The 18,208-nt window shown below is 40.2% G+C and overlaps 1 protein-coding gene across 2 annotated transcripts in view; it reads right to left on the minus strand.

The window, feature by feature from the left end:
* The window catches only part of RELN (reelin), a 459,315-nt gene that overhangs the window by 377,128 nt on the left and 63,979 nt on the right, over window positions 1-18,208 (minus strand). For both annotated transcript variants that reach the window (XM_070617061.1, XM_070617060.1), the window contains exon 2: window positions 12,112-12,222. In XM_070617061.1, coding sequence (XP_070473162.1) covers window positions 12,112-12,222 — 111 coding nt within the window. The remainder of the gene's footprint in view (window positions 1-12,111; window positions 12,223-18,208) is intronic.

Below are 18,208 nucleotides of genomic sequence, written 5' to 3' on the forward strand. Positions count from 1 at the left end.
TGAGGTTTATTCCCATAAGCATATAGTCAATCTTAATTCAATCTTATATTCAATCTTATTCAGTCTCCTGTTAAAATGCACAGTCTGGCATGCTCCAAAAAGTGTCACTCTTCTAGAAAACAGTATGTCTTATTAGCAAAGACCCACGATTCCTAAGTGGTTTTTAAAATTATTATTTAAGGAAGAGAAAAGTGTTCCCAATTTTGTTTTTATCTAGTGAGGGATAAGACCTCATTTACAGAAACTTATTTTCCAGAATTCTTCTTAAAAACTTTGGCATATGAGAAAGTACCCTACACAGTGACCTGGCGCTCTATCCTTGTTTGATCGGTGCTCAGTCTTTGGGGAAAATATCTCCTTTAATAACAGAAATAAGGTTACATTTGGCAAAACAGAAGAGTCTCTCCGCGAATAAGATTTTAACACTCACAGGCAAAATTATAACAAAATAATTTAAAAATCATAATTTATATAAATTATAAAAATATAATTTATACACAACTTCTATTAGAATCTGCTCTAAAAATGTGAATTTCCTGATGTTCTTATCTATGAACAATCAGTTTACTGTGATTCTGAGCACAGGGATTTGAGCAAGAATAAAGAAGAGAAAGGAACTAGAAGGACTCCTCTCCCTTAGGGATACATTCTTAAAGTACCTACAGTGGTTTCTGGGCACATATCTAATCAGGGCTGAATTCCTCCATTCAGAATCTGTGTAGAGTCCAGAGAAAACCGACAAGCGAATTATTAGGGAGCTATGAAATGGGTGAACCTTATGCAGAGCATTTTTTTTGTTTTTGTGGGGGTTTTTTGTTTGTCTGTTTGCCTAAGGGAAAGAAAACAAGTGATGATTACTTTTCAACAAACATTTACCACTTTCAATTATATAAGAAAAGTGTCGAAGTGATAGCAAGGGACTACACGTATATACCAGGAAATCTTCCTTAGTCATCTCACTTGCTGTAATCTCAGAATATGTTCCCAAGACATTATACTGTCACCATTTTTGGAAAGATTTAAGAGATGGGACAAGATGTATCATTAAGACAGTGACCTGACCTGAGATATGAGGCTGAACTGAACAATCTCTTAAAGTTCTTTCCATCCTCTTGGCTGTATAGAAGACGCTTAATCAATTACTCTCCTCTCTGAAGGCACTGGTGCCTGCCTCCTCCAGAGAGAAAGGGACAAAGTGGGAGGCAGGATAATAAACTTCCTCAGGATCTCCGATGATAAAATTTACATATGTTTGTATAGTTTCAAATGTATGTATAGATGCATAGGCTTACATGTACATATATAGATTCATAAATATCCTCAAACTTAAAGACAGTAATATTCTCTCTCTCATCCACACCTGTACCCTTGTGCACATACATGCATCTTCTAAGATCAGCTCTAGCAGTAAAATATCTTATGAATCCTCGAAGATTTCATTGGTTTATTCATTCAATAAATATTTATTGAGTACTTGTTATATGCCATGAGAGTAAAGATGACTAGACCATCTCTTGTCCTCAAAGAGGTATAAAGGTTTTTTAAACAAGTAAATTCAGTAGATTGTTAGAGAGCTGGTGGAGGTCAGAGGAGAGAGTGAGGCATGCAGGAGGGAGCAGAGAGTTCCATGGAGGTGGGCACCAGGGACGGGGGAGCAGAGAGGAGGGGTCACAAAGGCTCAATAGAGGAGGTGAGTCAGGACAGAGGCCCTAGGAGATGACAGGATGTTTGCCCAGCAGATAGAGCCAGAAGGAATTCCAAGCACTGCAAACAAGGGCACAGGCTTTAAAGCAGCTGGGATCCTGGAACTGTGTGTGGGTTATGATGATCGGTGCATGAGTGTATATGTGTGTGTGTGGTGGGAACGTACATGACTGTAAAGGAATGGAAGGAGTCTGGGAAGAGATGGGGGTTAGGGACAGGTAGAGCTACAGCAGAGAGGGCCTTTTATTGGTCAAGGTCCTTTTGGTTGTAAAAGAGACCAACTCAAGCTGGCTTGGGCTGTAATGGCAGCTTAACGAGAGGCTATAGAGCTGGGTTTGAATTATGGCTTTGCAACTCCCTGCGCGTGACCTCAGGCTGGACAGTTACTTACTCTGTCTGTGCCTCAGGTTCTTTATCTATAAAATGAGGACAATTATAGTAGGATTTTTGTTAGGATCAAGAGTTCATACCTGCAACACACCTGACACATAGAAAGCACTTGATAAGTGTCAGCTATTTTTATTATTGTTTCTTAGAACCAAAGAAGATTTGAGCCTGATGAGGCAAAAATCTAAAATAAAAGCCTGGAAAGTTCTGGTACCTCAGGGCAGCATTCTCTCTCTTCTTCCCCTCTCCCTGCACAACATTCCTCTGAGCCATTGCGGAGGATGGCCGTCCAGAGCTCCCAAATGTTTACACGTCCTTGATCCAGCTCATAAAGAGTTGGACTTGGAATGATGAGTCTTGATTCCAAATTCCTGAACTAGTAAATTTGATTGACTCCGCTTGGCTTGAGTATAGGCATACGTTGGAGATACCGCGTTCGGTTCCAGACCACTGCCATAAAGTGAATACTGCAGTAAAGCGAGTCCCATGAATTTTTTGGTTTCCCACTGCATGTAAAATTTATGTTCACACAATACAGTACTTTAAGTGTGCAATAGCATTATGTCTTTAAAAAGCAATGTACATACCTTAATTTAAAAATACTTTATTGCTAAAAATTGTTAACCATCCTCCAAGCCTTCAGCGAGTCATAATCTTTTTGCTGGTGGAGGGTCTTGCCTAGATGTTGATGGCTGCTGACTGATCAGGGTGGTGGCTGCTGAAGGCTGGGGTGGCTGTGGCAATTTCTTACAATAAGACAACAAGAAGCTTGCCACATCAATTGACCCTTCCTTTCACGAAGATTTCTCTGCAGCATATGATGCTGTTTGACGGCATTTTACCCACAGTAGAACTTCTTTCAAAATTGGAGTCAGTTCTCTCAAACCCTGCCACTTCTTTATCAACTAAGTTTATTCATATCTAAAACTTCTGTTATCATTTCCACAATCTTCACAGCATCTTCACCAGGAATAGATTCCATCTCAAGAAACCGCTTTCTTTGCTCATCCATAAGAAGCAACTCCTCATCCGTCAAAGTTGTATCATGAGATGGCAGCAACTCAGTCACATCAACAGGCTCCACTTCTAGTTCTGATTCTCATGCTGTTTCCACCACATCTGCAGTGACTTCCTCCACTGAAGTCTTTGCACCCCTCAAAGTCATCCATGAGGGATGGAATCAACTTCTTCAAAACTCCTGCTCATGTTGATATTTTGACCTCTTCCCACAAGTCACAAATGTTCTTAATGGCATCTACAATGATAAATCTTTTCCAGAAGGTTTTCAATTTACTTTGCCCAGATCCATCAGAGGAATTGCTCTCTATTGCAGCTCTAGCCTTATGAAATGTATTTCTCAAACAATAAGACTTGAAAGTTGAAATTACTCCTGGGTCCATGGGCTGTGGAATGGATTTCGTATTAGCAGGCATGAAAACAACACTAATCTCATTGTACATCTCCACCAGGGCTCTTGGGTGACCAGGGTCATTGTCATTGAGCAGGAATACTTTGAAAGGAATCTTTGTTCCTGAGCAGTAGGTCTCACCAGTGGGCTTAAAATATTCAATAAACCATGTGGTAAACAGATGTACTGTCATCCAGGCCTTACTGTTCCATTTACAGAGCACAGGCAGAGTAGATTTAGCATAATTCTTAAGGACTCCAGGATTTTCAGAATGGTAAATGAGCACTGGATTCACCTTAAAGTCACCAGCTGTATTAGCCCCTAATGAGAGAGCCAGGCTGTCCTTTGAAGCTTTGAAGCCAGGCATTGACTTCTCCTCTCTAGCTATGAAAGTCCTAGATGGCATCTTCCAATAAAAGTCTGTTCCGTCTACACTGAAAGTCTGTTGTTTAGCATAGCAACCTTCATTAATCATCTTAGCTAGATCTTCTGGAGAACTTCCTGCAGCTTCTACATCAGCACCTGCTGCTTCCCCTTGCACTTTTATGTTATGGAGATGACTTCTTTCCTTAAACCTCAGGAACCAGCCTCTGCTAGCTTCAGACTTTTCTGCATCTTCCTCACCTCTTTCAGCCTTCAAAGAATTGAAGGGAGTTACAGCCTTGCTCTGGACTAGGCTTTGGCTTCCGGAAATGTGGCTGCTCTGATCTTCTATCTGGATCACTGAAACTTTCTCCATATCAGCAATAAGGCTGTCTCACTTTCTTATCATTTGTGTGTTCACAGGAGTAGCACTTTTAATTTCCTTCAAGAACTTTTCCTTTGCGTTCACATCTTGGCTAACTGTTTGGCCCAAGAGGCCTAGCTTTTGACCTCTGTTAGTTTTCCACATGCCTTGCTCACTAAGCTTAATCATTTCCAGATTTTGATTTAAAGTGAGAGACGTGCGACTCTTCCTGTCACTTGGACACTTAGAGGCCATTGTAGGATTGTTAATTGGCCTAATTTCAATGTTGTTGTGTCTCAGGGAATAGGGAGGGCAGAGGAGAGGGAGAGAGATGGGGGAATGGCCAGTCAGTGTAGAAGTCAGCACACACAACATTTATCTATTAAGTTCGCTGTCTTATATGGGTGTGGTTCATGGTGCCCCAAACAATTACAGTAGTAACTTCATAGATCACTGATCACAGATCACCATAACAAATATAATAATGATGAAAAAGTTTTAAATATTGCGAGAAGTACCAAAATGTTACACAGAGACACAAAGTGAGCAAATGCTGCTGAAAAATGGCGCCAATGGACTGCTTGATGCAGGGCTGCCCCAAACTTCAATTTGTAAACCACTCAATACCTGCAAAACACAAGAAAGCTAAATGTAGTGAAACGAGGTATGCCTGTACCTCGTGGTTTAAACAGAGGTAAAGGGTCAGGGTGAAAACATGCCACAGTGGCCTCTCCCCCTTGAATCGCAGGAAAGAGGGCAGAGGAGTAATTTATCTTGTCTTCTAAGTTTAACCATTTTCAGATCTGAGCCAAAAACAGGGGAAGCAATTTGGGTCTTCAGAGGTTTTAGAGCCACTGATGAGTATTTAAGGAATTTTGTGGTCCTATAGCTTTGCATCCTCTTTAAACTTTCTTTTTTCCCACTTTGTACAACCCTAACTCCTTTTAAAAATCTGGGAACTGTCAAATGTCCATCCACTAAACAAAATGTGGTACATCTCTACAATGGAGTATTACCTAGCCATAAAAAGGAATGAAGCACTGACATATGCTACAACATAGATGAACCTTGAAAACTTTATGCTAAATAGAAGTCAGACACAAAGGGCCACATATTGTATGACTGTATTTATAAGAAATGTCCAAAAGAGGCAAATCCGTGGAGAGAGAAAGTAGATCAGTGGTTGTCAGGGACCGAGAGGAGGAAGGAATGGGGAGTAACTGTTACTGGGGATGGGGCTTCTTTTGGAGGTGATCAAATGTTCTGGAATTAGATAACAGTGTTTGTTGCACAACCTTGTGAATATACTGGAAATCACCGAAATGTATACTTTAAAATGGTAAATTTATGGTATGCAAATTATACATTTTTAAAAATTATCTGAGAACTGGATGTGATGTCAGAACACCTGGCTTTAGTTGTCACACTTACACTATCTCGTGTAACAGCCACCAGTCGCCCTTCCTAAGCCTTGCTTCCTTACCTATAGGTTGGGGCAGGGGCTGAGCCCGGCTCTACCAAAGGTCCATTTCAGCTCTAAGTTCTATGGGTAAGTAATGGGGTCATTCCCTTGCTCCAAATTAAAGTCAACCTCCTTCTTTCAAACCTTCTGCCACTTGAACCATCTTCTCATTCTATTTCTCATTTCGAAAGAAAGAATTCTCACTTCTTTCTGAGTTTTTAAATAATACAATTTTGAGCATATATACTAGGCACCTGAATAGATAATCTCATTTAATCCACCCAACAGCTTTGTGAACTAGGCAGCTTTGTTATCATCCTCTTTTTACAAAGGCAGACACGGAGGCTCAGGGAAGGAAAGTATGTGGCCCAAGTTAGCAAGAAGCAGGGCCGGGTATGGAACCTGAGCTGCCCAACGCCAGAGGTCATGTAGCGAACCACTGCACCGAGCTGCCTTTCTCCACCAACTCCTCCACGTGGCCCAAATCTCACGCCCCTCAACAGCGGCTTTAGCCATTTGTCGGTTGATTAATTCAACAGCTTTATATTCATCATGCCCACTATTCTAGTAAGTGATTCTTTCTAGTTACTTAGGCATTGGGAAACATCCCTGAATTCTCTGTCATATGTCGAACACAAACTAGCTAATACTATTTCTCAATGAAGGTAATGCTGGCATACCCAAATGGACTGAATAAGGACCAAACTTAGGTTAATACCCTGTAAATAGGAAAAATTAATGGCGATTTCATCTCTTGTCAGCTATGCTCCTTGTACCATTGACTAGAGTAATTTGTTTCATTAACTAGACTCTTCTTGTTAATTATAGGTCATTTACCATATTCAATAAAAGGTCATGCCTTCGAATCCATCAATATGTTTAAACTTCCCCAAGTATATTACAAGCGTTTCTTTGTAAAGAGACAGACAAAATAAATTTAACAAGATCATTCTGAGTAATTTAGCTTAATTTAGGCTAGTAAATAAATGCCACTACTATACAGGTCCCTATTTAATGAAGTTGCTATGGCTGCCCCTCTTTACAGATATTAAAGCATGGATTCATAACACGTGTGTCTCAAAGTCACACAGACAGCATACCTAAGACTGAACTCTAGCTGACATCCAGGGACGTAAGGGTCCTGGTGATAATTCGCAAAGTTGTGAAAGGTTCCACTTAGTTTTAATGTGAAGGGTAACCAAAAATTAGCTTAAATAGACCCTACATTTTTGTTTTTAGTGACAATAAAATAAGGTAGTAACAATAACCTGCATCCTGGCAATGAAACATTATCATACAATCTAAATCTACTGGTATTTTTATTAACCAGTGGCCAATACATTTACTAAAATTTGATGTCTTTCTTAAAACATTTAAATAATTTGTTTTATAAATATATTCCTATTGATCTAGAGTGTCAAATCACATTGGAAAAAATCAGATCATTAAGTTCAAAAATTCTAATATCATGTTTTAAAGATAATATGGGAAATATTAAATTTTTATATTAGTTGCTTAATCTTTATTAAAAATTTGACTTAAATGAATATTTAAGAGAAAATATTAAAAAGAAAAATCTTGCATCTGTTCACTACATTTTCTCCCCAGATGTGGATTTCAGCAAATCTTGCCATTTTAAGTTTTGTAGCTTAACAAATGATTAGATCTAGGTTGCGTAATTATTACAGAAAAAAAAAAAGCCACATACGAAATTACAAAATTTTAAGCGAAAAACTGCTAAAACGGCTGATGCATTAGCTGAGCAAGATTATCTAGGAACTGCAAAGCACAAAAGTTTAATTTATGCAAGGCCTAACAATTTGAAGTGTGGCTGCTACTCATCAGACCTGCAAACTCGACTCTCAGGGTTTTAGAGCCAGAATACAAAAAAATTGAGTAAAATGCTTTTAGAGCCAGAATACTAAATATTGAGTAAAATGCATTTCAGCCTCTGGAAAAGGAACAATTTTGTATGAAAGGATATTCAAATAGCCCTTCATTGAGCGACCACAATGAGCCTTGAAGATTTACATGATTGAGCTAGAATTCAATGCCAAAGACAAGAGGGAAGCATCTTTTTTCTGGGATGCACAAAGAGATGGCCATAATTAAACATTACGCTTTCCTAGGGCAGCATGTTTTCTTATACTGACAAGCAAAATGAGGTGTTTCAAATCATGCATTGCTGCCATACAGCCATCTCTGCACAGCTATTGTTTTAATGTGTTTCTGGTTATTAGGCATTTCTCTATTTTTGGTCAGTGAGGCATGCATTTTAAAGAATTCTGATTTTGCATAAAAGGCTGCGGTCCTGTTAGTGGAATTACATTTATGCAACAGTATCTTAAGAATAATTACGGCCTTATTTTGGCTGGTCATGCACACATTTTACATTCAAGGGAGAGTGGCTATAACCTTAGTGTAATTAGCACAATTAAAATTGACCATAAGTGGAAAAAACTTTCAGAAGTACCTTTTTAGATTCAACGATATGTTGTACTTTGCCTTACTTATCGTAGCTAGTTACACATATGACACACTAATCCTACAATCTGTTGGGGAAATGCCAAACAAATCAAGTTTGCTTAACATTCCATCAATTAAGTCAGAGCCTAATGAGAGACTATGAATTCAATAACTCTTTTGTTCTAGATCAAAGAATGCGACAGTATTTCAGCCTGATCCTCCTATAACTACTAAACTACCAAAAAGCATCAATTCTTCTACATTTTGCCTTCAGTACGAGTTTCCTCTACTTTCTCACCTGCACCCTACTCAAATCTTTTTCATTGTGTTCTTAAATTGTAAAGAATATGCTAAATTTAAATCAAACACCAAAAAATTAATATGTGTTTGTTTCCAAAAGTGACCTTTTATCTAAAAAGACATTTTATCTCCTGTTTTCTATTCAAAAACATTATTTATGAAGATTAACTCTGTTTAACAATATTCAGGTATATTATTAAATTTTGTTTTTAAGGTAATTTACCACTATCACATAAACACACATAAAATTATTTGGCTATTACTGGAACTTAAAAAAGGTCTCACTTACCTATCCCACTATATAAAATCACGTCCTATAAAAATGCCAAGTGACCAGTGGCAGACCTGAGCATTTTGCTGTGGAAGTCAAACTATCATCAATGGGCTTCACATTCAGAAGTCTCTCCAGACCATTGACACAATGATACAGGGTTGATGGTGATAGAAAGACTAAGTGTAATTTAAGCTAATCAAAATACACTCTAATTTAAGTGAAACTGCCTTTTTATAGCTTCAAAGTCACCAAAGAAAGTGTCTTGACGCCTGGGTGTCTTAAATAATTTCTAACAATTTCATTCTTAGCTTTTTGTTTGGCTTACTAGCTAAACTCTGAGGCAATATGATACATGCATTTCATATGTTCTTCCAAAATGTGTTTACAACATACTTGTGAATGATAGTTAATGATTTTTCTCATTTAAAGCCTCCATCTTGGCAAATGAGGGTTACTTCACTTGGCCAAGTCCTCTCAAATCACCCGGGTTTGTAGAAACTCCACATTCATTCTACCTGAGAACTGTTTTTTGCCCCCCCCCTCCCCCCTCCCCCCTCCCCTCTCCCCCACCAAGGGAAAAATATACCAGTCCTGGACCAAGGAAAGCAGCTATGTCAGTTATCAAGATTCACAATTTGGGAATATCTAGCTTTATCGAGTGCTTTCTATGAGCTAGGGGCTTTACATAAATCACCTCCTTGAACCCCCATCCCGACCACTCACTATCTTGTGGAGCAGGTGCCATCATCATCACCATTTCAGAGACGAGGAAATAAAGCCTAGAGAGGTCAAGCAACTTGGCTGGAGCACGTGACCAATGAAGGCTGGGGACCGGACCTGCAAGCATGGATGATCCCACAGCCCAAACTCTTCCCCTCCACACATCTCCTTCTTGTTGCCAAGGTCAGCCTGCAGCCGGACTCCTTGCATGCCCTGTCACATCAGAACCTTTAAGCACAGAATAGTTTTTCTGCATCTGCTCCTGGATGCTACACTTTGTTCTCCATGCTGGCCCCAGCGTGATCTTTTTAAAATGAAAAGCTGTTCCAGTCACTCCTCAGCCTAAAACCCTCAATGGCTTCCCCTTCCCGAGATCCTGAACGGTCTGGCTCTGGTCTCCCATCCAGCCTTATCACTTTCCCTCTTGAATCCAGTCTGGCCACTCCCAGGACTTCCTTCAATTCCTAGAAAATACCCAGCTTCTTTCCATCCCTCTTGCAGGTATGCTGCGCCCCCACCTTCCACGGACCTTTAGCTAACTAATTCCTACTCATCCCTCACAACTCAGCTCAAGACCACTTCCTCAGGAAAGCCCTTCCTAACCACATCCCATTTTACTCCAGACCAGATCTAGTTTCTCTGTCATACCCGTTGCCAGCACTCGGTCCTTATCCTAGCTAGCCCCTAGGAAGATTTGCTACGACATATTTATTTGGTCATTTAAATAATGTCTGTCTCTCCCACTTAATTGATGCACGTCAAAAGCAAGGGGAGTGCTTACTAAAAAGCGATCAGAGGGTCCCATCCCCAGAGTACCTGATTCTCGAGGTCTAGAGTAAGGCCTGGAGCTCTGTATCTACCAGTTCCCAGTGATGCTGATGCTCCTGGACGCTGGACTGAGCGAGGACAGTGGTTCTCAGCCCCGGATACACACGAGAATCACCTGGGGGCTTTAAAAATGACCAATGCCCGAGCCCCACTCCAGAGGTCTTGAATTAATTAGGCTCAGCTTTAACGCAGGATGTCTTATCCCAAATATTGCCCTCTTATACTAAAAAAAAGCTGTTTATCTAAAATTCAAGTTTAACCGGATGTCTTGTAAATTTTTATTCATTAAATCTGGCAACACTACTTATGGGTCTGTTGTAATATAGCAGGTAGTTTGCCACATATATTTTTTTGTACATATATAGGATTATAAGTGGATCTTTCACCTCTGCAGAGCACAAAATGGGTGGAACTAAAAATGTGGAATTTTTAGACCTAAGAGACTTTTTTTCTTGAGGCTTAGACTTTAAAAGTAGCCACCAACAGATTATAAGAGCTTAACTGGGATTTTTAAAAATTAGGGCAAATTCTCAATGTCAAATAATTTAACATGATGATTAAATGACTCCCAGGTTCCTTTAAGCCCTGAGGCTGTGGACCTCATCTGGCCAGGAGGGTGACAATGGAGCACCAGCATCATTGCTCTGACATCAGTGAGTCCCCTGGGCAGAGTGACTGCTGGGACCTGACACAGCGGAGGCGCCCCTACATATATCAAAATTAGGTAAAATTATTTATTTAATAAATATCCCAGAAAAAAATAAAACACATGGCTACCTTTCATAACACAATTCTATCTTTCTCATGTCAGTGGAGGAAGTCCTGTGCGGTTTTCCCAATTGAAAGTAAGATCAGTGATTTCATGTCTTACCCTAAACTGATATATTAAATTTGCATTTTTGACGCCAAAAAGGGTCTACTTAATTCCAGCTTGGCACGTTTACTGCATTATAGGCAAACGAGAGATTTCCAAATTCAGCATCCTCTAGGATCAGTGACCATCATGTAGCCTTCTGCCTCTCCACATAAGTAACCTGCCAAAAGTCTCTGATTTTAAGGACAAAGACTCCATGTAAGTGTTTTAAATATTAAATTGCATTGTTTTATGAATATTCATAGACTTCAATCATTTCAAAAATTATTACTATCTTCCACTTTGTACAATGCTTACTTGCCAAACTTAACATGACACTTTTCACTTACCCTAGAATTTAAAAAACTGTTTATAAAAACAGGTTACTGAATAATTACATGGGCATCAGAGTGAATTCTAATCCCAGCAACCTAAACGACAGAACACAGAAATTTACTTGAACCCCACAAGACCAAGAGTAACAGTGGCAGTAGACGGAGAGACGGATAGAAAGATGGTCATGCCAAGCTCATGGTCAGCTGCACATTCACACGACTTATTTCAATCCACCCAACTTCAAGCAAACACGCAAAAAGCACTGCAGATTATTTTCTCTGAAATAATGAACATCTAATACTTTTAAAACAGACATCTCAAAAAATAAGACCTAGGGGCAGGCCCCGTGGCCGAGTGGTTAAGTTTGCATGCCCAGCTTTGGCAGCCCAGGGTTTCACAGGTTCGGATCCTGGGCACAGACATGGCACCGCTGGTCAGACTACGTTGAGGTGGCGTCCTACACGCCACAACTAGAAGGACCCACAACTAAAAATATGCAATGTACCAGGTGGCTTTAGGGAGAAAAAGAAAAAAAAAAAAGGAAGAAGATTGGAAACAGTTGTTAGCTCAGGCGCCAATCTTTAAAAATAAAAAAATAAATAAACAAGACCTATAACTATCGTTTTCCTGTGTCAGGATGACTTACCAAATCCGAAAGCATTGGACCCTCCAATGCTCTGGGAAGCCTGAACGCTTGTGGACGTGTACAGTCCTGTCACCAGCAGGCCGTCAAAGAAGGTGCTTGTTGAAATTGTCACTGAAACACAGAGGGGGCAAGAAAAGAAGCCTCAATTAATACAGTCAGAATAAGGAGATACATTTCTGAAGTGTCACACATCGTCAAAACAATCTTTACTCATTATTAACTAATTATGTTTATACTATCGCTAGTTAGTATTTTCTTTATATTAGAAATTACAGAGGAGCAAAAGGAAGCTGAGAATTCCAATGTCTATAATTGCCGGTCCTAAATTTAGTACATTGGTCCTATCTTTCTGCATTCATTTGCACTTTCCCTAGCTATGTGCAAAATCATCTGAAAATAATGTAGTATTGAATAGTTAGTCTTTCCCCCCACCACCACCACCCCTGAAGGCAGTCAAAGGCATCGCTGGAGTTTTGGCATTGTGATAAAACACATTTTTTAAAAAATATTCTATACTGTGGGAAACAATCTTACATCGGCTGAAAAAAGAACAGTAAGATGCACTGTATTTCTCATTGTGAGTCTATATTTCATAGATGAGTCCCTTGAAGTTTTTCAACAAAAGCAGACTAATTTGCATGAAGACAGTCAGCCCTTTTCCTTTTGAGAACAAGAAAGGAAGACCACTGCATGTTTTAAGTTTTAGAACAAAGTCTAGAAGAGGAGTCCAAATGGTTTCATAACCAGAAAATCAGCATGTTCTTGGGAAGAAAAGGGTCAAATTAAATGTATCTGTATGCTACTCAGGTTTGGTTTCTCAAAATTTTTTCTTGCTCACCACCCTAAAAATTGATCATAATTTCCTCCTTGACATAATACTTTCTTCTGCATTGGTTTTATAAGATCAAGATGATGCCATTTTCAGGAAGCAGCCGGGAGAACGTAACATTATTTTGGTAATGCACAGTACAAAGCTGTCATCAGCTTGGTGGCAGTAAGAAGAATGGCCAAGGTCATATTAACTTTGATGAGAATGTTTAAATCAAACTTCAGGAAATCCAGGGAATAGAGCTGAATGGTCTGAAACACCCATATTGTAAAACATAAAACAAGGCACATATGTCAATAGAATAGCCTGACATCATGCTACCCCCCAAATGGCAGTGGACGTTGAAGTTAATTACCTTCATATCCTTTAATAATAGCTAACATTTTGAGTACCGGCATGTAAACCACTTGGCTGGGCAGTGAGCTAAGCAGTTAACATGTATTACATCATTTCATTATCAGAACATCTCTATAAAGGGGGTACTATTATTATTACCAGGTTACAAATGAGGAATTTGTGATACAGTGCAATTAAGTTTCTTGTCCAGAAAAATCCAGAGAAAAAAGAACAAAGGCGGAGGCATTATAATCCCTGACTTCAAAATATACTACAAAGCTATAGTAGTCAAAACAGCATGGTACTGGCACAAAAACAGACCAAACAGATCAATGGAACAGAATTGAAAGCCCAGAAATAAAACCACACATCTACGGACTGCTAATCTTCAACACAGGAGCTAAGAACACACAATGGAGAAAGGAAAGCTTCTTCAATAAATGGTGCTGGGAAAACTGGACAGCCACATGCAAAAGAATGAAAGTAGACCTTTATCTTACATCATACACAAAAATGGACTCAACATGGATCAAAGACTTGAAGGTAAGACCTGAAACCATAAAACTCCTAGAAGAAAACACAGGCAGTACATTCTTTGACATCAGTCTTAGAAGGATCTTTTCAAAAACCATTCTACTCAGGCAAGGGAAATAAAAGAAAAAACAAACAAGTGCGACTTCATCAGACTAAAGAGCTTCTGCAAGGCAAAGGAAACCAAGAACAAAATGAAAAGACAACCCACCAAATGGGAGAAAACATTTGCCAATCATATATCCAACAAGGGGTTAATCTCCATAATATATAAAGAACTCACACAACTCAACAACAAAAAAACAAACAACCCAATCAATAAATGGACAGAGGATATGAACAGACATTTTTTCCAAAGAAGATACACAGCTGGCCAATAGGTACATGAAAAGATGTTCAACATCATTAATCATCAAGGAAATGAAAATCAAAGCTACACTAAGATATCACCTTACACCCATTAGAATGGCTATAATCACCTAGCCAAAAACTAACAAATGTTGGAGACAATGTGGAGAAAAGGGAACCCTCATACACTGCTGGTGAGAATGCAAACTGGTGCAGCCACTATGAAAAACAGTATGGAGATTTCTCAAAAAATTAGAAATACCATATGACCCAGCTATCCCACTAGTGGGTATTTATCCAAAGAACTTGAAATCAACAATTAAAAGAGACTTATGCACGCCTATGTTCATTGCAGCACTATTCACATTAGCCAAAATGTGGAAGCAACCCAAGTGCCCACCGACTGATGAACGGATAAAGAAGATGCGGTCTACATACATACCATGGAATACTACTCAGCCATAAAAAGCCACAAAATCATCTCATTTGCAACAACATAGATGGAACTTGAGGGTATTATGTTAAGTGAAATAAGTCAGACAGAGAAAGACAAACACTGTATGATTTCACTCACATGTGAAATGGACAAAGAGAATAGTTTAGTGGTTACCAGAGGGGAAAGGGGTTTGGGGGTGGGCATAAGGAGTAATGGGGTACATTTCTATGGTGACTGACAAATAACGTACAAGTGAAATTTCACAATAATGTAAACTATTATGACCTCAATAAAAAAAAATCTTGTCCAGGACCATCTGATACATAAAAATTTTTCATGCTGTTTTCTTGGCTTTTCTCCCATTTTCTCTCTGCTGCCCCTAGATCCCAAAGCGGCCAAGTGGCCATGGGTGAACCCTTGTTTAATAATCTCTTTTCCAGGTTATTCACATGCACAAGGAATATTTGAAGAAAAGGAAAGTGAAAGCTGCAAGAGTCAATATCACTGTTAATAGAGAGGAAGAGGGCCAAGGGCGGCCAGGAGGTGATCCCTAAGGCATGGTGGATGAAGCCCTAGGCTAGACCAAGGGATGAGATCCGGGCACAGGGCACCCACCCACTGCTACCTGTTCTTGAGTAAAACCACTTCATCTCTGAGTCTAAATTTCCTCATCTATAGAATCACACCCTAATCATCAACCTCTTGTTTTGATTACCCCAGATTCCCACAACCGGTTCTACTGAGGACTCCATCTTTTGGTTCAGTGAGTCAATCTTGACTAAGGTAAAAAGTGATTACACTGTTTCTGTGGCCCCAGCCAGCGGGGTCTAGAATTAAGTTACTTCCTGTTAAGTTGACAATACTGACCGCTGGACTCTCATGCTGTGTCTCAGGTCATCCCTCACGACCTGCAGTATGTCACTGAGGACCCATGAAACTCTGCCTTCACCTATTTCCTCTCAATCCACTTCACTCTAGTCCAGTAAGATGGCAGCAATCCTGTATTACTGCACAAACACAGCCCCTGTTGACTCCTCTCCATTCCTTTACTTCTACTCTAGTTCCTATTTCTAAGATTCTGAAAAATGCAGGGGTTTTATCGGTGTGAGAGTAAGGCAAACCTGAATTTGGGTCTCACCTCTCTCTACCTTTGATCAGTGTGTGACCTTGAGGTGAGTCTCAGATTCCTCATTTACAAAAGGGAGTGGTAATACTTATCAGGTTTACTGTAAGAATGAAAAGAAATATATCTATTATCTATCAATGTATCCATCTCCTTAACACACTAACATGCATATAGTCACTAATCAGTGAAAGTTAGTTCCCTTTCCCTGGCCTCTCTCAGACCTTGAAGCCCTGCCTTGCTATTCCCTTCCTGAGAACTGGAGTCCCGTGCAGACCTCCTGGCATGTGCCTCGCCAGATGCCTGCACATATCCAATCAGTGGTCTGCCCACATCTGAGACCTGCTGCCTGTTAGGATTCTCCATCTACCTGTCCACCTGATACTTTATTTCCAACCACAGTCCATCCCAAGTCTGAGCTGTGACCTCAGAGGACCCAAGACAAATGGCAACCCCAGCTTGTTATTAATTTGCCCTCCCTTCCAACAGATATCTTTATGTGTCTGCTCAGTGTTAAATTAAAACAGAGGCTAAACACTCTTGGAGAACGGGCTGAGAAAGAGAAGAACCATGTGTAGTGGCTCTCAGTCTTTACCGGCCCCAGCTACCCAGCTCTGGTCTCAAACAGCTATGCCCCTCCCAGCAAAACAAAAGCCCAGCCACGTCTACCATGACAATTGATAAATTCAACTTATAGTCCCTCGGGGATGTGCACCGAGGAAGCTGCCTGCATGGCCTGTGACTCATTGAGGTACTGAGCATGGCCAAGGTCTGCTGTGCCCCCTAGATGTCCATCCACGCTCTTCATCCCTTGCCCAACCTCCCCTCTCATCTGCCACCCAGCACCTTTCCAGACCCAGAGGATGAAGCAAATTCTGATGTTAACGCCTCCACACACCACAATGCCTGCTTCAGATCAGTCCTCTTCTTCACATAGATTCTTGGCTGCTGAAGCAGCTGGGTCTAGTGAAAACATCCCAGGAATAAGAAGAACTGGATTTTATTCTCAATATTATTAATTTGCTATGTGAGATTGGGCAAGTTTTGCTCTCTGCATGATTCTATTCCTAGTCATGATATAAATGCCTATTATCTGGTAACCTCGTGGCTAGGTGGGTTTAAATATGTGAGAAATAATTTCTAAACATTGAGTGTCTTAGAAAAAAATGAAATTACTAAGGGAAACATTTATTACTCCTAGAGTCTCTCGGCTTTAAAAATCATCCATAAACTGACAACTTCCAAATTTCTGTCTCCAACCCAGATCTCCTTATATCTTTCTTTATAAATACTCTAGATATATATCAAGCTGATGTTCAACATCCCCATTTGGATGTCCAAGAGACATATCAACCTCAACATGACCCAAACTGAGTGCCCACCCCATCCCTCGAACCTGCTTCTTTTGCAGACTTCCCCAACTCAGTTGACGGCAGCACCATCTTTCTTGCTTCTCAGGCTAAACACCTCTGAGTCAACTCTGGAGTCACCTTCTCCCAGACTGTGGCTCTCGTCCATCAGTAAATCTTGTCGGCTCTGCCTTCAGATCATATCCAGAAGGTGATCACTTACCACCCTGTTCTGAGCTACCATCGTCTCTCCCGTGGATTACTGTATCAGACATCACTCTGGTCTTCCTGGTTCTACCCTGCTCTCCCTACAGTCTATTCTCAGTCGTGACATTGGATTGTGTCGCCCCTCTGCTTACAACTTTCCAGTGCTCTAAGTCAAAGTCAGCAGCCTACAAGGTCCCATGTGATCAGCCTCCATTCTCTCTCTGTTCTCATCTCCTGCTCTCCTCCTGGCTCACTCCATTCCAGGCACACTACACTCCTTGCTGAGACATGCCAAGCCTTTGCACCAGCAATTCCCTCTGCCTTGGACTCTCTTCCTCCAGATACCTGAAGGACCAATTCCTTTACCTCTTGAAGCCTTAGCTCAAACGTCACCCTCTCATTGAGGCCTGCCTTAACCACACTATTTAGACATGCAAAGAGCTCCCTGTCTCCTGCACCTACAATCCCCACATTTGCAGGCCCCATACTTGGCTCTACGTTCCCCCTCTTTTTTTCTATAAGTAATTACCACCTTCTAATACATTATACTGATATCTTTACTTACAACGTTTCTTGTCTATTATGCTTATTGTCAGTCTCATTCTGTAGAAGGTAAACTCCATCGAGGCAGGTGTCTCAAGCGTTTTGTTCAGGAATCTCTCTCTAGTATCTGGAACCATTCCTGATACTTTTGGGTAGTCAATAAATATTTATAGAAATATTTACTAATAAATAACTCATTCATAGAAAAGTGGTGCAAGGTTGTCTTATCTTCAACTTGTTTCCTAGAGGACAAGGATGTTGTGAATCCTAGACTTTATAAGTCAGATGAGGCATAGCTGGAAAAGCCACAGGGAAAGAAAAGAAGACAGAGAAAAGCTGGCTATTCACATATTTAAAATGTTTTCGAGTGCAAAACAGACCAAAGCAGAGACCAG

Source organism: Equus przewalskii, chromosome 4 (assembly GCF_037783145.1).
Source record: "Equus przewalskii isolate Varuska chromosome 4, EquPr2, whole genome shotgun sequence".
In the NCBI taxonomy this organism is placed as follows: Eukaryota; Metazoa; Chordata; class Mammalia; order Perissodactyla; family Equidae; genus Equus; species Equus przewalskii.